This window comes from Plodia interpunctella, chromosome 26, assembly GCF_027563975.2.
Source record: "Plodia interpunctella isolate USDA-ARS_2022_Savannah chromosome 26, ilPloInte3.2, whole genome shotgun sequence".
Lineage (NCBI taxonomy): Eukaryota > Metazoa > Arthropoda > Insecta > Lepidoptera > Pyralidae > Plodia > Plodia interpunctella.
In genome coordinates, this window is record NC_071319.1 from 1,929,260 (window position 1) to 1,954,898 (window position 25,639).

At 35.4% G+C, this 25,639-nt stretch overlaps 1 protein-coding gene across 1 annotated transcript in view; it reads right to left on the reverse strand.

The window, feature by feature from the left end:
- LOC128681027 (serine/threonine-protein kinase MARK2-like) overlaps positions 1-25,639 on the reverse strand; it is a 79,672-nt gene that overhangs the window by 18,929 nt on the left and 35,104 nt on the right. Inside the window, exons 3-16 of the mRNA XM_053764543.2 lie at positions 17,271-17,367; positions 16,489-16,637; positions 15,927-16,034; positions 14,707-14,829; positions 13,893-14,028; positions 13,098-13,233; positions 12,189-12,373; positions 8,994-9,106; positions 8,453-8,534; positions 6,598-6,729; positions 4,620-4,693; positions 4,163-4,219; positions 2,951-3,102; positions 1,662-1,823 (exon numbers count right to left, since the gene is read on the reverse strand). Coding sequence (XP_053620518.1) covers positions 1,662-1,823; positions 2,951-3,102; positions 4,163-4,219; positions 4,620-4,693; positions 6,598-6,729; positions 8,453-8,534; positions 8,994-9,106; positions 12,189-12,373; positions 13,098-13,233; positions 13,893-14,028; positions 14,707-14,829; positions 15,927-16,034; positions 16,489-16,637; positions 17,271-17,367 — 1,706 coding nt within the window. The remainder of the gene's footprint in view (positions 1-1,661; positions 1,824-2,950; positions 3,103-4,162; positions 4,220-4,619; positions 4,694-6,597; positions 6,730-8,452; positions 8,535-8,993; positions 9,107-12,188; positions 12,374-13,097; positions 13,234-13,892; positions 14,029-14,706; positions 14,830-15,926; positions 16,035-16,488; positions 16,638-17,270; positions 17,368-25,639) is intronic.

Sequence of the window (25,639 nt, forward strand, 5' to 3'; positions counted from 1 at the left end):
AAAAACTACGAAACCCGAAAAGTCATAGAACAAAAGTTAATTTTTTGATGAACCCAAGTACTCTTTAGGAGATTATGTGTTAAATAGCAGTAAGATACCAGTAACACTGTTCATTCATATAGCAAAAAATATGAAACAAAATTTCAGAAATTTATTTTGCACATTCAATATTTTTAAAAGACAACAGGTATGATAACCTTTTAACTAAACTTTTTTTAAATAAAAATATAACAACATTTTAATAAACTATAAAAAAAACATTGGAATTTCTATTAACGCTACAGTCTTGAATAATTATTTATTTATCAATTGTGCCCATACGTACTATGCATTCGTGAAGTATACAAACACTACGACGTAAAAAGTAAATTTAAATATCTAGTATCTACAGATTTATAACATATTTTATCTACTTAATCTACTGCTAAAAGATAGAAAATTGTCTAATAAAACTTGATATCATATTATCTGTCTAAAAACTACTACTACTCTATATATATATATAATAAAATTTTCAATAAATATATAAAAATATAGTATAATAATAATAAAATGATGTTGCAAAGCGTTAGTCTCTACGCAGCAAAGCAAAATACAAATATTTCATAGATATTAAAAAATAAATTGCTGAAAAAATATGTTTCCAAATAATTAATCAATTTTTAAAACACAACGAAGCTTGAAACCTGAAAAATATACTCGAGTGTTGTAAAGCGTTACCGGATTTATTCCGGTAAATTACATATTTAAAAAAATACAACAAATCAGAAAAATCAATAAATTGCAGAAAACTGACAGACAACAAAAAAATACATAATTTAAGAAAATCACTTGTTATCACATCATAAATTCACCTTCAAATTTAGAAACAAAACGAATCTTAAAACCAATTAAATGCAAATGTTACAAATTATTTTCGGTCAAAAAAATCCGGTTTCCGTACAATTTAAAATAAGCATATAAACATCAGCGTGCGTTTGGCAGCCCATACCACTATTTACCGGCCACAAGCTATAGCTAATGCCGTGTCCACTCATTGGCGCTAAAAACGACGATTTTCGATTCTTTTGCCACAAAAAATTCAATTTACCTAAAAATTTTACAGGCAAAGTGTATGCATTGTAAAAGAAACTGCAATACTTTTACAAATATTTATAACATGGTCTGTCGGTGTAAACAACAGAAGATGGATTTTTCACGAACTACTTTTTTATCATTGCAACACTAAATTGAATAATTCCGATTTTTACAACGAACATAGCACCCTTGTTTATATTCTACTCTTCATATTGTATGTATCTAGATAGATTTAAAACTGACACTTAGTTGATCACTTTGCTTAAATAAATATTCGATCAAATGCAACACAATATAATTATAGAGCTACATTTTCTTAATTTGATTATTATAGCTATAGAGAAAACATTTTCTTAAATAGATTTCCCACGCAGTCCGTACGTATAAACAATGAATTTATCTCAACTGGAAGATGCTATTATCATTTGGAACTTAATGCTATTATCATTAAGTTCGACATTTTTTGTTGTTTTTTCAACGAAGCAATATTTTCAACGCACTTTAATCCCCAACAAATACATATCTTTTTAACAAGCAAAAGAATCGAAAACCCCTTATTTCCCATGCCACAACAGCGCTGGTACCTCGGCCGCGGCTGCGCCAAATCCCTTGCTGAGGCGTTGTGCGGCGTCGAGTCCGCGAGTATGGGCGCGCCGCTCGAGGACGAGATCGAGGCGCTTTTCACGTGAGTTTTACCGGTGCCGGCGCCGTTGCTCGATCCGTTCTTTGTTTCCGGCGCCACAGCGCTGGTCAAAACATGCTGTTAGTTCCCGTAACTTACTAACGATATTGTTCCAATTACATGTGATGAAACGAGAGTTTGTAAAATATTTCCGGTTTTATTTCGGTTCTTTTGAAGTCTCGTCCCATCTCAATTTTTGTGTTAGTATTCATTCATGCGTTATCTTTGTTTACGAAATTTAGATACATAGATATATATGTATGTAGAAAAAAAGTATTTAATTTTAATATAAATAAATAATATAGTTTAATCCAAAACGTTTTAAAGATTTTACATACAATTAAAATCCATACAACCCCAAATTCAATTATAGTCTTATTTGAAAGCAGAACATCTAGCAATAGTTAAATGCAATATATTAGCCGATAGCTTTAGCTTACACCGTACCCAAATTTATAGCTTAGCAAATAAAAGTAACGAAATTTCATTTCATACAATAAAGTGTTCATTTTTCGTGATTTGACATTACCTTACAATATATAAAAGTATTCATTAATATTTAATTTTCAACTAAACTATGATGACACATATTTATTACATCTATACCGCTTCGGCCTTCAGTTAAAATACAGAACTCTATAGACACCAATTAAATCAGTTTACAGTCCCAATAATGAAATTTCGAAGCTGCCACCAACAATTCAGTAACCATTCAACTGAACTGATCTGAGATCTTTTCTTTGCAAGTCGAAATTTTGCAATCCAGGGCTCAACTCCCAGTCCAGTATGTAGCTAGGGCTGCCACCAAAAACGAAACAAACTCCCCCGCTGCCACCAATTTTTTTTGTTTCCTTCTTAACGCATGTCTATAAGTGTGTTAAAATTATATCACAGTCCAGCCTAATAGCGGCTAATAAGTAACTTGTCATTGACCTAGATTATAAAGTCCACAACAAAAGAAAGTGTGGACACTTTCGTGTCCATAGCCCTCCGAAACGATCAGTCTACTTTCCCGTCTGTCTATTCTGAATATTGGTCTGTTTTCCCAAACTGTACATTTACTGTACTGTAGGCACTATTCTGTCTGTATTAACAATAACAACATAAAAATAAGTTTTCGGCACTGTTTTGTCAAAACGTTTCTTATAATGACTGTTTGTGCCAAAAATAAAAATAACATCATCAACGTACCTGGGTGCATCGTGAGGCGGCGACATCTTCGGCGGCTGCTGCGGCTGTGGAGTGTCGAACTGCTGGCGGCGGGCGGCGGCGCCGCCGGTCAGAGTGCGGGACCGCGGCTCCAGCTTCGGCTGCGCGCTCGTCGGCCGCGTCGAACTTTGTACCTTCAGTAGATAAACTTCCCTCAGTTAAAAATGTAAAACATGGCTATTTATATTTAAAATCTATTCTTATTGGACAAAAAAATAAAATGTACGAAGGTATTTAAATAATCAAACACGATGTGTCGGTCTCATTAAAGTATATTACAAATGCTTTTGGACTTCAAAATCCGCTGTCACACAAGCTCCATATACATTTTGTTTTTGACATTAGAAAAAGTATGCGACTAAAGTCAAATTCAATAAGATTGGCCATAAAGTCCACTGACACCTGCGTACTATGTTTTCCCAATTTCAAAAACGACAGTTTCGAAATATATTAAATGTATCGCAAAATTGTGTAAACACGGTAACTTGGTATAGGGTAGGGGTCATACAAGTTCACAGTAGAAATCGTCAACATATATTTAAAAGTACACGACATTAATTCTATCTTCCTAACTGTGTTGGTTTGTTACTCTTTACGTTTTAACCACTGTAGTCTTGGCTTTTCCACATTAGAGGGACCGGGTTGTGGTTCCATTTTAAACAAAAAAATTAACAAAGAAAACAAATTTCAAATAAATATATTGTGCGGCTGTCAAACAAAATGGCAGCCGAATGTTGTCAATATCTATCATCGGTAAGTGGGAGCAATGAACTTTATGGCCATTCTACATGAACAATACTTTACTAGGAGAATATCCAAGTTACACACACGCAGACACTTTTATTATTATTATATGTATATTAAGAGGCGATAGTTAATCTCTGTATTAATATTATTTTCATGAGGCAACTTGAAGGACAGAATGTGCGACGTCGTTAAAACTGTAAAAAGTAAAAAAAAGTACTCCGAACGCAAATGCAGCGCTCTATTTTCTAGCTCATTTTCAAAAACAAGGTCTCAATGTGAAAACTTAAGAACCTATATACTTAAGAACCTAATAATAATGTCCTTTCTTCTTATTGAGAATGATCTATCGAAATATCCTCCAATAATTACACAAATACATACACGTGTTCTTAATTATCATGAATTATAGTTATTTAGTTTAGAATAATAAATTTTTATGGTCCGTACCTGCATTTGGGCGATCCGCGCAGTATTTTCTTTTATGGATGCCGAGTCAATTGTATTCTGTAAATAATAATGAAACAGTGTTTAATTCTGTTTAACAAATATCCTATCTGTAAATGAATGACAAATTATTATATTAACTGAAATACCGATATTTTTCCCGAAATGTATTTATTTTACCATATTTAAAAAACTATACAAAATACATGTACAGATGGCGGAATTAACACCATATGTAATTCTTAACCAGTCCACCATTAAATATGAATAAATCATTATTTATTTTCATATAATGAAGATTTCATTTACAAATAACAAAAAATACGTTTTTACAATTGTAAAAACTAAATTATCTATTAATTCTTCCATTATTTCAAAAATACTGTTACATACAATAGTTTGTTATTTATATTTTTAGTGATTTTTTTTGCTAATTTTTGTTATTAAAAAAAAAACGCACCTGTCTTTTGAAGTTAGACGTGGTCGTCGTCGATGTGGAGGTTGTGTTATTGGCCGCACTGGTCGTCGTCCCAACTGTAATTTGTAACATATATTACCTGCAGTGTACATAATACTGAATTAATTGCATATTCCATTTCTAGATTTTCTGTGAAACTGGCTTGTACGGTATTTTTTTGTTGCAACAACATTAATTATTTTTATACTTATATGTGGCCGTCCAAATCAAAAGGGACCTTATGACGACTGGCATAAGTGCCAGTCGTCATAAGGTCCCTTTTGAAAGACCTAAGGGTCTTTATTGCCATTATTCGAATACAAAACAACGGCAATAACGGCGTAAGTGCCGGGCGCCATAAGGTCCCTTTTGATTTGGAGCGGCCACATGTTATTATATTATTCATATACGTTTTCATTTTTAGAAATCAATAAATTGCAAAAATAGCTCGACGCTATGGTCATATCGACGAAAAATCTGTGTCCTATTTAATTACATTTATACAAGTACAGTCAATTTCAGAGAAAATCATTATATTTCAGTGCAAAATGCAAGAATACTTTGCAAACACAACACGACATGCAAACACTGTACGTATTCAAATACCTATATATACGATTACTCTTGATATACTATTTCTAAACCGCGATACGTGCTCGATATTTTTTTTAGTTTTTGCGCCTTTTTTTTTACTTTTTGTTTTTATAATATGAATTTCAATAAAAACCAAAATAAGCCAAAGCATTTATATTACATGAGATAAAAATAAAAACCTGATTGCATTTCAAATGAAAGCTTAACACCATTAAGTTAAAGCGATGGTGATTAATGAGTGATGAAGTGTGTTTTGTTAGTTTTTCCACAAATACAACCGCAAGTACATAAAATAATTACGCTATAGGCTCGCCGGTTCTAAGGGCGAGTTGCACCGTTAACTTTGACGTGCGCAGAAAATCATTATCATAGTACGCCTATTTGTCGGCGCGCCGGTGAAAATCAACGTAAAATTTGACGTTGCAACTCACCCTTAGAAAACTATCCAATTAAAAAGTAATTTGGTGTACACAATATTTGTGTCATAAATTATTTTGTTAGACGTTGTACGTTTTGTGATACACATGTAACGTCTCATTAACACATACAATATTAATGTACAATAAATAAATACTATGACTATTATATACTGCAATATGAATAATTTATAAATTTTCATAGTCATATTCCTGACTGAGGGTTTACATTACATAGAATGAAACACACGTAACAACTTTCTTGACATTATTAATGGAGTGGTTTGCCATTGCCTTCTCCATTTCGCACACCAGTTAATAATCAACAAGTGTGCAGGTTTCCTCACGATGTTTTTCCTTCATCGGAAGTAAGTGGTGGTCGATGAATTACTATACATGAGTCAGATTGGCATACAAACTCATGTGGCACGAGTAGGATTCGAACCTGGGACCTTTCGGTCCACAGGCGGGGGAATCTTAACCATTACACCACCACCGCTTCAATTCAAAATGTATAATTAGGATTTTGAAAATATAAAAAGAAATGTGCGTTTCATATTTAATGTGTACACGACAGATATTTAGAGAGAGAGAGTGTAATTCTAATACGGTTACAAAAAAATAAATGATAAAACATTGTATCAACTACTCTATCAAGTACTCGGATTACAATCATAACCTGTTTTGATATTTTGACTATGTAAATTATGTACTTTGATATATTATCAGAAACAACAATAATGGTAAGCCCCTCTGGAATGATAGGGACCAACACTGTTCAAACGAGTTTCGGCATTTCTTCTCAGCAGTGGTCGTTCCGAAATGCCAGTAACTTGTGAGAAATAACTGTTTAATATAAGCATTGACGTGAAAAATTGCCAGTGAAGTTTTAATTTCTGAAATTCTAGTCATTCATAGAATTAGAATGAAATTTATAAATGTCTGCGGCCGGAGTTGATTGATCGCTGTACCTTGCGTGCGGAGCACGTCAGCGCCGGAGGAGGCGCGACGCGAGGCGGCGGGCCGCGCGCTGGCGGAGATCGAGCGCTGCACGCCGCGGTGCGACGGCGACCCCGCGCCTGCGCCCGCGCCCGCGCCTGCGCCTGCCCACATCACATGTACATCATCTATTTGTGTGCGGTCGCCGCTCCGGTACCGGTTTTATATTATTGGACGACCTCGGTGGCGCAGTGGTAAAGTTCTTGCCACTGGACCGAGAGGTTCAGACCCGGGTTCAATCCCCGGTCGGGTCATGATGGAAAATGATCTTTTTCTGATTGGTCCGGGTCTTGGATGTTTATCTATATATGTATTTATTATAAAATATAGTATCGTTGAGTTAGTATCCCATAACACAAGTCTCGAACTTACTTTGAGGTTATCTCAATCTGTGTGATTTGTTCTAATATATTTATTTATTATAGGAATAGTATCATACTTTTTTATCCAGTACCGGTATTACATTATAGGGTTTGTATTATATAATATTTTTATCCAATACCGGTATTACATAACTCTTGTATAACAATGTTTTATTTCGATTTCAGTATTATGTAGATACCCTTTTTTAGAAACTCTTATGAATGTTTTTCATTTCGATTTTATTAAACCGAAGAATATGCTTTGGAAATCATTTTGTCTGTATGGATTTGCGCGCTGAAACGGAAGCCGCCATGAGATTCGTGACATCGTTCGATTAATCACAAACGTGACGTCATCTCGAACCCAATATGGCGAAGGGAATTAAGATTTTTCAGAATAAATCTAATTTTACGCCAATTTCTATTCAACTACATATCTGATTCAAAACTAAATGGAGTTATATAAAAAAAAAATAGAATCACGATTAATTTTAGCTTTTATATTAAATCATTCTGATAACTTATATTTTTATATTAAGTTATAAAAAGGGCGAATAAATTATGTATTAAAAATATTTTCCTATTACCAATACAAAATATGTAAGTTAAGTAATTAACAACTCAATTTTTTTTTAGTTTCTTCGGATCGGCAAACATAACACGCATAAAAGCACACAAATACACAATAATATGAAGCGATATGAAGGAACTATCGCGCGATAGAATACGGCACTTGATGACAATAACATGACAACCCCCTTAGTTAAAGCCACCCCTAGATTTTACCTCGAGAATGATTGTACCATTTTATCTTGAAACTTTTGATTTTCAATCAAAATATGAAGAAGTACGCAATGAAAATGTTTTTTTTTTACCAATGACCCACACAAAAATTATATAATATACTGTATTTTTTTGGAAAATTTTTATGGGCCGAAAGCTGTATTTACCAAGCATTTAGAAAGCGTTAAAAAATAATAATATTATTTTAAAGAATCTACGCGTTCTTTTCCCAAATAAGTTTTTTTAAAAAGCTAATATTTTACATTCATAGTTATTGATTTATTAACGATAATATAAAAATCTATGTACAAATATCGTCAATAAAACTTTTGAAATAAAAGTTTATAAATTATTTAAATTACAAATGGCGGCACAATTAAACCCCACCACAGCTAAAATGTTGTCATTAATATGGGAAGATCCATCTACATTTGAAGTTGTAAATATACCCTCTGATTCATAAAAAATACTTTTGCCCAGCAGTGGGACTTCAACAGCTAGAAAGAATATAAGTATCTACCTACCACTGCAAAAGAAAGATGGCGGTAATGTTACTACAAAAAAGCATATTGCAGACTTGTGGTCACTCATACGAGTGATTTTGTTCACTCGCGGCAAAAACAATGGCACGCTGCGATTGGTCAGCTGCGTGTGACAGTGATATAAACATATAAAAACTGACCTTGCGCCTGCGCCGGCGGCGGCGGCGGCTGCGCCCCGCGCAGCGACAGCGACGAGCCCGAGCGGCTGCCGTCAGACTCCGGCTGAGAACGGCCATCAAAACATACTATATATTTGTAAAAAAATGTCACGTCGAAAAAGTGACTTGGAGTGACTGCCGTCTGATTCCGCCTATAGAAAATAATATAAATCTATCACAATTTATTTTGTAACCGACACAAGTAATAAATCCTAACCTAACATATATTTTTAACTAGTCCTTCTATATGTCCTTCTCCATACATCAAACTACGTGTACCTATGCAAAATTTAAAGAAGATTGGTTGAACAGATAATGCGTAAAAAGGTAACAAACAAACTTACTTTTGCATTTACGATATTAGTTATGATTATTTTATACATTGAAATAAGATCTTATGTAATCTTTTTTCCATTGATCATTGTATTATAACTAATTAATTACTATAAAATATATGCACTACGAAAAATGGTCTAAAGCAGCAACTTTTCTGCGATATATAAATGAATATAAATGTACTGACGTCAGTGCTCTTCCTCCCGAGCAGCAGATACGTGGCGAACACGTCGTCGTACTTCGCCTCCGCCAGCGAACATTCGATGTCTTGTCTGTTGTACCCCAGGCACACTAGCGCCTCTGCAGGGAGAAAACGTCAACTTTTAGATCGGTAAAAAAATTGTGGGAAAAAAAAACGTGTACCCATGCACGATGACAGGTTAATATTTGTTTCAAATAAAATAAAAGAATATCTCAATTCCGATTTAAAATAATAAAATTTTCAATTAGTTTAAATGTTATATATTATTATGAAATCAAAGTTAAAATTAATCTGAGTAAAGAAGTAATAAAAATTAAGTCAAAGTTACTTCTTTTTACAATTAAAAAATCGTATTCATTCCAAATTATAACTTATTAATTTGTATGTCTTACGGATTCTTTTAAGTATTATATTTAGTTTGCTATTATTGTCATATCATACAATAATTATTAAATTTAACAGAATAGTCATCTTGCATAGTGTCAAAATGGATTTGAAGTATATAAAGGAAGGTACCCACTACAATTAAATAGCTACCTACGTAATACATTTAAAAAAAAATCGATTTGGCTCCAATTAATTTCAAAAATCGATATTTTATCAAATATTCAAATTGTAACATTATTTTATAAAAGAAATGTGAAATCAATTCGAACCAAACCAAACACATATTATAGAAACACAGGGTTTATCGGGATTTTCTATAACACGATAATGGAACCGAGATCGTCTACAACTAACACATCACACACATGCTCATCAAGACATTGTAGCCTAAAATAATTATATTACATTTTTTATTGTAATTCTACTGAGAAATATAAGACATTATTTTATGAAACGCCTAAAAGCATTCGACGTAACCAACATGCCATCTATCGCTAAAAAAGAACAACAGTTATGTTTTAATGACTGTAGCTCTGTCAGTTTGACTTTCGTAACCATAGCGTCAAAACTAAATAAATCAAGTGTTATCATATAGTATCAAGTAGAAGACTAAATATAAGAAAAATTTAGATTAATTATCATTTTTTTAATTTGAGAATCCTATAACTATTATATATTTTTAATATATCATTATCATATATTAATTAGAAATATGAGATTAATAATAAAATAAAAATTTTGATCGCTCCCGTGTATCGTCAATACGGCAAAATGTATATTCACAAAAAAAATTGTTTTAAAATTCTGTTTTAATATTTTCTCATGAATAAGTTATATGCAAATTTTTGCAAGCGTTTCTTTTTAATTACAAAGCAAAAATAAATTAAACTTGTATTTGTATTATATAAAACCAATTTGCAGACAAACTAAAAATGTTTATAATTGTATTTAAACACGTGCACTAAACATAATACTAGACATTGCACACAAATATCTATGACAATCTATGACAAATATTCAGTCAAAAAGCTCAAGACGTCACTATTAATTCTGTCTCATCGAAAATAAAAGAAGCTAGAATAAACAAAACTAAGTGTAGTGTAGTATTTTATTAGGTAATAATAAAATAAAAGTAAAAAGAAAAATAATTACAATATTAGAGAAAATCAACAAGACAGAATTTTATAAATTTACTAATTCATTCTATGTGAATATAGAATGTAAAACGTACCAACTTGCGCTGTGCCAAGGGGAGCAACGCATGGAATACAAAACCTTGTTATATATTATGTTTATACAAATCATACAAACTGTACATAACGGTTACATTTTGACCTATTTTTACAAGCTTTTATTTAACTTGCAATGTATTTCTCGGGTGGAATCTTGTAACTAAATTTTGAAGCAGATATCTTCAAGAAATTTTGTACACGAGTTTAGTTTGGATGACAATGCATTATAAGCATGTGATAAGCATGACCTGATTTAGGATATGACGTGAAAAAGTGCCTGTGAGAAGGACTAATTTCTGAATAAATGATTTGATTTAGATTTTGATGGTGTTCTCCATGGGAACTCCGCAACAGTTTACAGCACGGACATGATATTTTTGTCACTTATTGAATGGAATAAGGTCTATCTGGCAACAATAAAAGCTTGTGTCAAAAATCTCATTTTTATAAATAACTTTTTTCAATATTAGCTTCAATACATTACGATATAATAATTTCAAAATTTTACTACACCATTGTATACAGTTTTTAATTGTTAGTATATCGTGTATATATATAGCTCTGTGATCTGATAAAGCTGGTGGCATTGCTATAGCTTTATTTATTTTAATTATATCAATGCAGTTAATACCTAAAATTTTTCAACGGAGTAGATAGACATTTTTAAACATTGCATGTACAAAATATTTCTATTTCATTGTCAACCGATAAGTGCGTGTGTCTTTAGCTTTAACATTAAATATACACATTGACAATTGAAAAATAAATTATGCATATTGTCAAGCGCAAATTGTGGGTGCAGCTGCATAAAAATAAATCGTACACACAATTTTGGCAAATACTTTAGTATTTTACTTAAATTGTATTTTAAATAGCCTTTGTATTTATTTCATGTGTGTGTGTCAATCACTATAAATATATTTAAAAATAACATATTTGCAATGGTGGACTAGATTTTAGTAGTTTTCAGAAATTATCTGTGAAAAACCGTGAAGAATTAAGATCCGTAACTTTTTATACAACCAAACAGGTTTCACAGGCATTCGGCACATTTGATGTTAAAAGGTCACCGTATAGGTTATATACGACAAATGGTAAATCGAACTAAATACGGAAAATCTAATCGAATCAAACCAGATTCAAGCTTGAATCGAGCCATCCCCAGCAGAATCAAGTTGAATCAAACAGTCTCCTCTCCGCTTGTGGTCCTTGAAGTCCTGGGGGCTTATCACCATCATCTCTTAAGAGTTAATTTGCGATGAGTCACAAATTCGTACCATAGAGTAAGTTTTTTGTATGAATGTATTTTGTACAAAAAAATTACTCGATGGTACGGAACTATTTCCGTGTAAGAGTTGATAGTAGGCCCCCTGCAGCGGCTCAGCGTAGGGCCGCAGCTCGTCGTCCTCGTGGCCCATGTCCACCACTAGTTACATTACAATCAGACAGTCACCTATCCGCTTGTGGTCCTTGAAGTCCTGCAGCGGCTCAGCGTAGGGCCGCAGCTCGTCGTCCTCGTGGCCCATGTCCACCACTAGTTACATTACAATCAGACAGTCACCTATCCGCTTGTGGTCCTTGAAGTCCTGCAGCGGCTCAGCGTAGGGCCGCAGCTCGTCGTCCTCGTAGCCCATGTTCATCCACTTGTCCCGCATGATGCTCTCCAGCGACGCGCGCTTGCCCGGGTTCAGCACGAGGAACTTCTTCAACAGGTTCTCGCAGTCCGTCGACATGTAGAACGGTATTCTGCAATAATACAGTTGACAAGGTCAGACGGTTGTGAAACACACGCGTGATTTTGATAAAATTGATATGTTCACGATCGTTGTGATAATTCATAGACTGTAACAATGCAGCTGGATCATTATGCGAAGACTTACAAGTTGGTTGTGAAAATCAATTTTCAAAAGGTACGAAATTATAAAAACAAACTCTACAAATTTTACTAAGAAGTCATTCAGTCAGTCATCATTCATAAAGCATAACTGAAGCGGGGGTGGTGTAATGGTTAAGGCGCCCGCCTGTGGATCGAAAGTTCTCAGGTTCGTATCCTACTCGTGCCACATGAGTTTATATACCAATCTGACTCATATGTATAATAGTTTTCATAGACCACCACATACTTCCAGTAAAGGAAAACATCGTGAGGAAACCTGCACACTGGTTGACAGGTTAGTTCAGTAGTGTGTTTGCGACTACCTGCCACTAGATGGCGGTAAGTAGTCGTAGTCATGTCAGATGCCTTTAGGCGACTTGAATAAAATCTGACACCAGTGTTAGCAATAACAAACTCGATATAATGATTATGATCACAAACATATAGTATTTATTCAAAGTAGCTTTCGAACCAAAAACTTTCTTTGCGAACATTTCAGCAAGCTGTCAACGCTACGTGTCATTTACTATAGTTAAAATTAAATCCAGCCTCTCTATACCATCACTATAAATAAATAAACGAAGCATGTGTCACCTGTATTTCCCTCGCAGCACTCGTTCCCTCAACTCCCTGAGGGTGGAGCCGTCGAAGGGCAGCGACCCCGACACCAGGGTGTACAGGATCACTCCCAGCGACCACACGTCCACTTCCGGACCGTCGTATTTCTTGCCTGGATTTATTTTTTCCCAAAAATTTAATTTTCAAGGTTTACTTTAACATGTTTTTGTATGTGTTGCAATTTTCAAGGTTTTATTTGAAATGGTTTTGTTATAAATGTTACATATGCTAATTAATTCGGAAAATAATAATGAGATGAGTTGCCGGTGTCCACGGGCTGCGGTGTTTGCTTACCATCATGCAAACTGCATGCTCGTTTGTCCACTATACTATTTAAAAAAATAATCAAGGTTTTTCTGTAATCTACAAGCAATGAACTATATATTTTGTTTTCAAAATTTGGCTGTGATTGACCTACGGGCAGACACACCCGAATGATCACTATAAGGCTTCGTTTTTTGTACGGAACCCTAAAAAAGATTTTAAAAAATCTGGAAATGAGCGGGATTCGAACCCACAGCTCTTGCCTTACCGGGACAGTGTTCTTAACTTCTAAGCTATAGAGACCATGCCACTTCGCTCGAATGAATTAAAACTAAATATTGAAATTTTGAGATAAAATATATCTTTTCTTATATAATCTTGGATAATGTACCTTTCTAATGGTGAAAGAATTATTGAAATCAGTTCGATAGTTTCAAACATACAAACTCACAAACGCTTACTCTTAAAACTTTAAACTCTTTATAATAATAGTATAGATAAACAAACCTTGAAACAACTCAGGCGCAGCGTAGGGCGGACTACCGCAGAATGTGTCTAATTTCGCGCCTGGAGTAAACTCGTTTGAGAAGCCAAAATCTGCGATTTTTATATTCATTTCACCATCTAGAAGAAGGTTCTCGGCCTGAGACAGACAAAACATAACATATCAATTTATAATCCAATTATATAAATACGAATATATGTCAGGATATTGTGCATATCTTTCACGCAAAATCTACTAGACGGATTATTTGGTACATAGGTAGAATATAACCTGGAATAAAACATTGTTAATAATTTACAAAGAGCATTAGTCCGTGCTGTAAACTGTTGGGGATTTCCATCGTTGGAAGACGATCCTGTGCGCACCATCAGGTTGTGTTTATCACGTCAAGCGGTTGGTCCCGGTTGTGTTTGCAGTCGTTAAAACCAGCCAATTCACAATGGGCCCGCGTGGTGGGTCGTGGCCCATTCACCACAAGGCTCCCCTAGCAGTGGAGCAGTTTAAATGAAGTCTAATTCTAAGTCTAAACTACGTCTAGTAGTTGAAATTTCACAAGAGTAGATTATAAACAGAGGGCGGAGTGTGGGTTTGCATTTCACTTTTCACTATTGAATCGATCCGAAGTGAGACGCGGCGAACCAATCACATTGCGGTGTGGTTGTCGTCGCGTCACAATGGCGCACTGTGATTGGTCAGCTACGTCTCACTTGGAATTGATTCGATAGTGAGATGCAAATAGCTAACGACACTACGAACGCAGACAAACATCAGGTGAAACAAAATGAAAGCTTGTCAAAATGGAATATTTGTTGTAACCTTGAGGTCCCTGTGTATGATCCTCTTCTGATGGCAGTACTGCACGGCTGACACGATCTGTCTGAACTTGGCCCGGGCCTCCTTCTCCTTCATGCGGCCGTGGAGCACCAGGTAGTCGAACACCTGGGGAAAAACAAACACAACATTGTTGAAACAAGCCAAAATTTAAAAACAAAATTCGCCTGCTTGAGCCCTTTAATTTGATAACCATATCGTAGTATTAGAAAAAAAATGTTTTTCACCAAGCGGTAAAGAACAATATGTTAGGGTAGGTAGATATAATATTGACGCGCCCCCCATAGAGTTTTATGCTGGGCAACATGGATTGATTGTAATTATACTAGAATTCGACCCCCAAAATATTCCTAGTTAGACCACAGCACGGGCTAAACAAAACAATCTGTGTAAACAAGTTGTTTGTCGCAAACAAATTGGATGTTGTTTACCAAAATAATAATATTGGATAAGTGAACAGCGCTGCAGTAATTTTGATTATCATGCATTCATTTCCATACTGAATGTCTTTTCATACCTATGTTATTTTTGTATGTTATTTGCCTATTGATTTTTATACGTTAAATATATGTAATAGAAATTTAGAAATGGCATCAAGATCAGGTATAATTTATCAAGTGCTGATAAAATAATAAAAACAATTTATTTTAATTTTAACCCGGTTATATTTTCGGCTGTGACGAGGGCACCAGCTTCGTAAACAATTAAGGGATAATATTGGCGCGCTCGACCTGTGACAATGACGTTTAAGACGCTCACAATGGTCGATCACACTAAAATTTATTATCATAACTCCTTGGCCGTTCGTCCCGGTTGTATTTAGTAAAACAAAGTCGCTTCCCGCTGTCTGTCCCTGCGTGTGATTACATCTTTAAAATGTATATGTAACATGCGTAATATTGCACCCGTGCGAAGCCGGGACGGGTCGTTAGTTTAAAATATATTACTTTGACATGCGTAATATTGCACCCGTGCGAAGCCGGGGCGGGTCGTTAGTTTAAAACATACTACTTTGATAGAACGAGACAAAATGCAGTTTAACTTTTGTATATGTAACTGTATATTGCACCCGTGCGAAGCCGGGGCTGGTCGCTAGTCGTTAGTTTTAAAATATATGACTGAAAGGACGAAACAAAATACAGTTTTAACTTTTTTTAAGAATGAGGGTTAGGAGTGTTGTACAAATTTGTTTAAAACAAACTCACTTCGCCCCCCGACGCGTACTCCATGACGAGGTATAACGTCTTCTCAGTCTCGATCACTTGGAACAGCTTCACAATGTTCGGGTGGTCCAGCATCTTCATTATCCTCACCTGGGAATAGATTTACAAACCTTTCATGGACACTAAACGAGACACAAAAGTAGTCTTAATTCTTATAACGTCAAGAGGTTAATGGAGAGAACCCCACCGACAAGAGCCACTAATCTAGTTTCCCCATACAAATTTTGAACCCCCATTAAACCCCTTAGAGGATTAATTTTGAAAAATCCTTTCTTAGTTTTTACCCTCTTAGAGAATGAATTTTGAAAACTCCTTTCTAAGTTTTTACCCCCTAAGATAATGAATTTTGAAAAATCCTTTCTTAGTCACCCTAGACCACATAAGACATTTAACACGTAACCTACGTGCTAAATTTGAAGTTTCTAGACCCAGCGGTTTGGGCTGTGCGTTGATACGTCAGTCAGTCATTCAGTGTCTTATTTTATATGTATAGATTTTTTATTCATTCATTCATTCATACAGGCTAGCAAAATAAAAATGTTACCTCTCTAAAGAGCTTCTGCAGTGAGCCAGGGTTGAGCTGTGTCTTGTCGATGATCTTGATGGCGACCTCCTTGCCCGTCGGGACATGTTTCGCCAGTTTAACTTTCGCGAAGTTCCCTTTGCCGATTGTTTTTAGTAGCTTGTACTTTCCTGTAATTACATGTTTATTTGTTAGACAAATTTAAAAAAAAAACACATTTATTCAATATTCGTTTCGCTACAACTTTTGAACGGCTAAACCGATTTTGATCAAACATATCTAAGAACCACCGCATAAAAATTTGCTATCAAATTAAAAAAAAAACTCATCCAAGTCGCCGCTTGAAATCTAATACTAGTTTTAAGCAATAACACATTCGGTAAGGAAGAAAGGCAAAGTGACACGTCTATTTTTTCTTATTATTTTCTTCCATTTTGTTATTGTGTTGGTTAAAGTTTGGATTTTGCATAAATCAACATTAATTTATCACTAATCCTATAAGAGCATCTCTGGTCCTGGCATTAGGGGCAAACCCAAGCGCTGGCTTGAAGTTAAGAAATGATTCAAGAAAGGGTTGCGCTTCACGGAAATAACAACGCTATGCTGTGTGCGTGGTGAGACTTTACTATTTACATCGTACCATCGAGTCGATTCGCAGTGAGACGCAGATGACCAATCACAGTGCGCCGTTGTGACCACACCGTCTAGTGATTGGTTCGCTGCGTCTCTCTACGACTCGATAGTGAGAAGTGAAATGAAAACCGGTACTTCGTGCTCCGTAAGTGTATACCTTCTTTACTTACCAATATGTGGTTCCTCCGAAGCTCTGGACCGCGACGAGACGCGCGTGCTGCCGCCCGCCGCGCCGCCGCCCGCGCCCGCCGAAGACTCTGACGCGCTCTGCAAACAAATAGATTTTTAATCAGTGTTGTTATTTAAAACATTTACGACTCAATCTGAGAGTTATCTTCGTAGTTATTATGTCCATTGCATAAAAAATATTGCCCACTACAAATTGTTTGTCTGGGTAAAACGTGCATAGCATTATACATATCTTTTAAACAACCAAATACATTAAATGTCACTTTAATTGATTAGAGGGGTGAGTACGGGTTTGCATTTCACTTCTCACTATCGAGTTGAAGTGGGACGCATTGAACCGATCACATGACGTTGCGTCACAATGGCGCACTGTGATTGGTTAACTGCATCTCATTGCGGATCGACTTGATGATGGTGAGATGTAAATAGCAAAGTCGCAATACGCACACAGTTTCATTAATTAGATGTTTTACAGTTTATTATTCTCATTATAGTATATTAGGAAGGAAATATTTTTTGTTTCTGGCATGGAAAAGTTGATCGATCGTTAAGGAGTCCTCGCATCTGATATTTTGAGAATCTGACATATGTGTCCAAATTGGGTTATATATTGAGAATTTGCTATTTTGATTATCTAATATTTTAAAAATCTGATATTATGCGAATAAAGGAAGTCCACTATATCACACTGTCAACTGCGTGTAACTGTGTATAAAACCTACATGCTTCGAACTCGGTCCGAGGTTGAAGTCGCCGGCCAAATATGGACTAATTCCAATTTGAGTGCTGTTAGTAGACTCGCGCTCATTACCAATGACATTGTGGTTTAATTGGATGTATGAATATCAAATCGGACATTGTTTTGTTGCCGTGAAAGTTGTTTCAAGGTGCGTTGCTTCTGATTAAGATTTAAGAAAAAATATTGTTATTAAAATTTGTTAATGATATGAAAAAATATTTTTTTTCTACTGGACGGATTGTTATGAAATTTGGTACACAGTAGAATATAACCTAACACATAGTATACTTTTAACAGAACAACAATTTTGATGGTAATTCGTTAAGTTCAAAAATGCTCAAGTGCAAATCTACGCAACGCACGTTCATTTACGTCGACATGTATTCGAGTTTGGAACCGTAATTACAGTCCAAACGAATCTCGTCCGCCCAAACCGAGGAAATCGATTGCCCCGACCGCCAATGACGTCGGTCCTAATACGACTGTATCGACGCTGTGTTTATACTTTCAAAGTAAGTTTCGTTTTTAAGACGACCTCCGTGGATATATTATATTTATTTATTCACAAGTTCATATGAAACAAAAGTAACTACAATTTTTCCGGGACGAAATGTACCCTATGCCCTATTCATCTTGGACTGAGACAAAAGGTAAACAAACCTTGAACAAAAAATCATTATTTCTCGTCATTCCTTTGTTAATTTTGTTCTTACTTTCTGTTAATGTTAAATTTTTTATTGTTGTTGTTTTATGGAGTCATGTCGCTTACTTAAATGTTTGGCTTTTGTTAATTTCTCGTTTCTTTTTTTGTTTACCTTTTGTCTCAGTCCAAGATGAATAGGGTATAAGTCCTTCTCCGTCCGTACTCTAAAAACTAAGTGTATGCAAAATTTCAAGAAGATTGGTCGAGTAGATAGATCGTGAAGAGGTAACGGACAAACAAATAAACAAAATTACTTTCGCGTTTATAATATTAGTTACGAAGTTAGGATTAGGATAGAATAGTTAGCAGAGATAGAAAACTTTTAAACAGTAACTAATCTACGTTTATAAAAGTCGTTCTACCGAAACCTATTTTTAGATTGTTGAATTACTATATTTCTGTTCCCTTTGCGTGTTTACGTAACATAAAAAGGTCGTAACTTAGATTTTTAATTTGTTTTGTTTTTATTCATGCTAAAAATAAAAGAAAAGCCCTTCGGTCATAACAAGGACCAATGTGGAATGAATATTCTATTTTCATCTATAAATATAATAAAACGGTAAGTGGGCTATGTCTGTACATATGGGGGATCTTTATGGGACTAATAGAAGCCCAAACATTTTATCTTTTTTAAAATTTCTGTCGCGTATCACGCAAAAACTACTGAATAGAATTTGATACGGTTTTCACAGTTATATAGCGGAAGGTCTAACTTTATGACAGTAGTAAATGTAAATTCAAATTCAAATCATTTATTCAGAAATTAGACCTTCACAGGCACTTTTTCTCATCAATCTTTATATTTATAGTTATTTCTCACAAGCTACAAACTACTGGCATTTCGGAACGAACTGTACATGTAGTAATGACTTTGAAGTCAAAAATCATTTGTATATACTTGAATTAATGAAAAAGAAAAAGTGCCCGTGGTCCAACCAGATGAACTTAACGGGTGGATCACGACTGACGACGTCCTATCACAAGCTCCTTGGTTAACAAGACAAGCAAACATATATTCCCAAGGAGGATTTACTTCAGGCTGTAAACTCACAGACGAATCTTCAAAATGTTGAAAGTTTATTATTAACACTGACCTCGGGCCCCGTGGCCTCACAGCCACGTACATAAATGCAACCGTTAACATTCGAAGACGACCGAAACTTGGACAGTTTAGAAAATCTTGTCAAAAATACTTGACAACATCCTACTATAATATTGTAACTGCGAAAGTTTGTGAGAATGTTTGTTACCTTTCACGCAAAATCTACTGGACCGATTGTTATGAAATTTGATACACGGACAGAATATAACCTGGAATAACACATAGGGTTATTTTTAACCTGAAATTCCCACGGGAGCGAAGCTCCGGGGCGCAATTAGTATTTTATATAGCCTACAACAACCCGACTTGGGCGTGTTGGCTAGGAGATTGGCTGCCAGCCCAAAACGTAAACATAGTACGACGCGAGGGTCATCGACCCCGTTATCCACAACTGGGTCGCATACGTTTGTTAGATAACGCTAAGCTAGGGTGGGTTTTGTTATACATGTACAGTCACGTGCTTTGATATTTTGTATGCATATTAATGTATGCGACTGTACATGTAGGCCTCCTGTTGACGTAATAAAATATTATATGTATACTAGCTACCCATACCGGCGGTCCCGACGCTCGGATAATATCACGGGTAAAACCATAATTATCAGAAATCATCTTACCTACTTAATTACTAATTTCCATCAAGATACAACGCACTAATGCTAGTAATATGGTCCAATATTAATTTAATTTCATAATTAGAATATAATAGAATTAATAATGTTGAAAATGGATTTATTCAAATGTTCATATACAAAATTAAATTAAAAAAACATAAGAAAAGATATATTCAAAACCTTTAGAAGTCGTTCCGTACCTATAAACTGGCAAAATTTCAAATCAGCATGTTTTCTTTTCTCCCGTATAAAAAAGAATGTTTCTTTACAAAATAAAATAAAAAAGATTTCAAAAAAACAATAAAAAATAAACAAAATCAAAATAATTGAAGTTCAGGATTCGAACCATACCACACCATAGGTAAACCTAGAACCTAGAACTGAGAAGTTATATGACAGAAAATTATCGGATTTTACGTTGGACAGAGAACAGAAGTTTTAAAAAAGATAGATAGATTTAAAAAAACCTAATGATGAAACGACATACCGTATGCAGTTTGTCGATAGCTTTCGCTCGCCTCTTCTTCCACAATTTCGACAAGAACACAGGCGCAAGCAGGGGCAGGCGGTGGCGCATCGTTTGCGGATTTATTGTGACGACTGTACTTTCTGTATGATAGACGAGCCGAGCAAGAATAGTCTTTGTTACAAAGTGCCTTGAGAGGAGAATCGACTGTAGTACTTTTGCTACTTTTTTTATGTATGATAGACGAGCCGAGCAAGAATAGTCTTTGTTACAAAGTGCCTTGAGAGGAGAATCGACTGTAGTATTTTTGCTACTTTTTTCTGTATGATAGACGAGCCGAGCAAGAATAGTCTTTGTTACAAAGTGCCTTGAGAGGAGAATCGACTGTAGTATTTTTGCTACTTTTTTATGTATGATAGACGAGCCGAGCAAGAATAGTCTTTGTTACAAAGTGCCTTGAGAGGAGAATCGACTGTAGTATTTTTGCTACTTTTTTCTGTATGATAGACAAGCCGAGCAAGAATAGTCCTTCTTACAAAGTACCTTGAGAGGAGAATCAACTTAGTATTTTGCTTCTTCTTTATTCAAGAAATAATCTGACGTAGTATTTTGTCGACTGTACTTTCTTTTAGAAATGGATCAGGGCTATAGAGATTCTTCACATAGACAACAATGGACAAGCAACCTGTCACTGATTAATCTCAAATTCATCAATAAGCCCAGCATCAGCTAAACGTGATCTCCGAGTTTCGCAACTCTTAGCTCTGTCTACCCCGCAGGAGAAGATGTAATACTGTAACTATGCTTTCAGAGCAGGCGAGCAGTCGAACAGATATCATTTATTTCTTCGTTAACAAAATTGGTAGATAATTTTCTTGTGTTTTTGATGTCTTTTATTAAGTGAAGGAAGTAGCACTCTTCCATAGCCAATCATAATAGAGTGTATCCTGACGAATTATTTGGGCAATCGACTGTACACCCTGGTGTCAGAGTACGCACTTACTCTCTATGAACAGTAATTTATCACAATAATTAGAAAACATGTATATCACGAAGGTTTTCAGAATTCGTTTCTCATTTTATTTTCAAAAAACATTTTTATATATTTTTTCTTGAAAAATTGTGCACTTCACGTCACGCTTATTTCATTAAAAAACTTATTCGCTTTAAAATATTTATATTGATTTGGAGCTCAATCTGTGTGTTATGGCCTCATTACACGATTATTTGTATGTATTACTAAAAATACTACTAAAAATGAACTTAAATGTTGAAAACAGCCCATTCAGAAAACATTGTGGCCCAGATAACCATTAGGGGTAAAACAAAGTTAAAAATATAAAAAACTTCCGACTCAGAAGTTCCTGACATCATCTCATTGTTAGAAATGAGCTGAAGCGGTTACCAAACGGCTCAACGAACATTTTCCAAACATAGCAAATAAAAACACTATCGATCAAATTCTGTTTCAAATAAAAAAGAACTAGATCAAAATCGGTTCAACCGCTTGGTTGCAACGAACATAGATACAAATACACATACATAAACTTATAACTTCCCTCCGTCTGTCGTCGGGGGATAAAACAGTGATGTTATATCAAAAATATTAATTTTTAGAATTGTACACGAATCGAAACAATGATTTTAAATGATTTATTCTATAAAGGTAACATTGCAAGGTCGAACATAAAATCAATAAGTGAATTGCTGCTACTGTGCTGTGACACAGGGTCATTTGGTGTGATTTTCATTACTATTTCAGATAATCTACAACTAAAACACAGACAGAATTTGTATATTTTGAAGATTTTGAAATGGCGTATCGATGGTTGTCTTTAAAAATCAAAAGCTAACCGGGAAAACGTTAATATGAGAGAGAGATAGAGAGAGAGTGCCTCTCTGTGTGCATTTGGCATGTGTCATTTGAAGGACCAATAGGAACTAAGAACACTGTTCAAAATTATTTGTTAGTGCTACGAAATAATTTAAACAGGCAAACATTGTTTAATTCGAAAACAGTTATGTTTGCTTTATTATTTACCGAACTCAGTATTTTTAAAGGCACGCGTTTTAAACCAATCACACAGATTTCAGACTTATATTCCTAATTCAAATTCAAAACACGGTTCTAAATTCGAAAGACGGCGCGTTCGAAAACCAAAATGGCGGATTTTACGCGTTTCTTCCAACGTGCACTTCACTTCGACCACCGATGGTTAACTGGCTTTGTATAGTAGGGCGATTCTATAATAAGAGCAGGTGAAATGAACCAACATACGATTTGACTCGTCCGTCGGCTGGGCGTGAAAAATGCGATGAGCGTAATAACCCACATCGCTAACCGAACATAAATTGTAAATACGACGACAAGGACAGACGGAGACATGGGAGAAATTTGATGCAGACACCATTATGAATCAATAAATCGTAAATTTAAAACAACTTTAGTTATGATTTCGATATAAGGTTCATTGATAATTTTGTAGGAACATTACACATGTTCCTGCTTGCATTCAGATGAGTTATTAGAAAGATAAGAAATACTTACAAACAAATTATGATCAAATCAACACATCCACTGCACTAAAATCAAAATTCAAACAGTTTTCTACTTGCTCATCTCTGGTATGTCCACGGTTTCGTTCGGGGTTATGAAGCCGCGAAGCCCAGCGTCAGCGTAAAAAAAACCTTAAAATTTTTAAAACTCTATTTTAAAACCGGCCCTCTGCCTGACGACAACCATCTTTGGGAATGCTATTGTGACCTATCAACCAGGCTGTGTTCCTTAGTCGCCTCGTACGACATCCACGGAAGGTGGTCCTATTCTAGGGCGGAACCACACGCCAAAGTTTTCCACTTACAATCATAATTATTTACCTGATATTTTGCCTTTAAGGATCTGAAGAGATGCTCATACAGATTTATGTATACCATACTTACGCATAATATCCATTAAAAACAAATATTATTGGTCACAGTTGGCTGTCTGATTCCGCGTTGCTTACCTGTAACAATTAAAGATTTATTAATATTTTAATGTAACAATTTTTTTATATATAATTTATAAACTAAACGTTTACAAAATCCCAAACTTATTGGCTACTAGCTGCGCCCTGGGGCTTCGCTCCAGTGGGAATCTCGGGATAAATAGTACCCTATGTGCTATTCCAGGTTATATCCTACCCTTGTTGAATATAATTAAAAAAACACCATCCATTTAAAGTCAGATATTTCCGTCCGACACGACAGCATCACTCAGAACTGTCAAAATCTTGACAGACGTTGTGCGTGTCTCAAAAAACTCGTCTCTCCGTTGAAGTGTTTTCATCGGACGATTATGGGACTTCTGAATTTCCACCTAATGGACAACTAGTTATCGCCCGCGGCTTCGCCCACGTAAATTTCCCACGGGAACAGTTATTTTGCGGGATAAAAGTACCTACTTCAAACTACGTGTCACTACGTTACTACATGCCAAATTTCAAGTAAATTATAAAATGATTGCTTGAGTAAGTAGATAGAGCGTGAAGAGGTAACAAACAAACTTACTTTCGCATTTATAATATTAGTTCGGATTAGGATTACAGAATGGGGCAATCGTTAAGATTTCGCGCAAATATTATGAACTGCACATATTATTTATAGTTTTTATCGATATTCCATCGACATTTTACACAGGATACTTATGTGTGAAAATAACGTTGCTAATCAATACGCATGCGCACCACCTGCTTCCCGGATTGTTAGTCGCACATTTCATATCTTCGTTGGGGATTTTTTAAATTAGAACCGCGTAGAGACAGATCGTACTTAAGTACTGAATGTACAGTCGGTACCCCTGTGGTAATAAGTGCGGAGGGTTAGATTTATCTGACCCGAACTGTACATCGGAAAATTTCTTTTTTATCAAGTGTGTTATTGCTAACACTGGTGTCTTACTCACACGAACTTAACACAAATAAAACTGAGGGGTGTGCGCGCAATTGATTAAGGCTCATGACATGACTTTACGAATAACGCCATCTAGTGTCACACTTATACACAGGATGGCAAGTGGAGGTCATCTATACAGGATTACTGGTGTCAAACGCAAAACCTCCTAAAGGCTACTTGGTTACATCAAAATAAGCTACTTTTAATCTATGACTTCGTGATTCGTAGTTTTTTTTTTTCATATAAAAAAAACAATCTAATTTGCGATTCTACACATCTTAACTCTATGTAATAGCCAAGCAACACGAGGCAGTCAGTATAGCGTTATGTAGTGGAATCCAACATAGATTTATAGAAACGACATTAAAACTAAAAAAAGGAAAATGTTTGTATTTATCACGTTTAGACACAAGTCGTAGAACAAAAGATGTTAGTCTCTACGTACCTTATGCGCCTTTGGAAGGTTATGCGTTATAGATACCAGTAACCCTGTCTGAATACATATCTGCGAAAAAGAGACAGCATATGGACGGTACTAACGTGCTACGCGTTTATGTTTCGTGAAAGGCTGTCTGAAACTCTCTTACTTATATTGAATTAAAGATATTTCTGAATGTTCAATGGAAAATGTAGCCCCATTTCACATAAGTAGCGGTTCGCAAGTACCATTTAAGGTCACGCCGAGGTCACCGCCCTTGCGCTTCATGAGGTAAAGTAGTATGACCATAAAAACGAGTTATTACCTCGGTACTCAAGCTACGGGACATACGGATAGAGTTTAGAGTGGACGCGA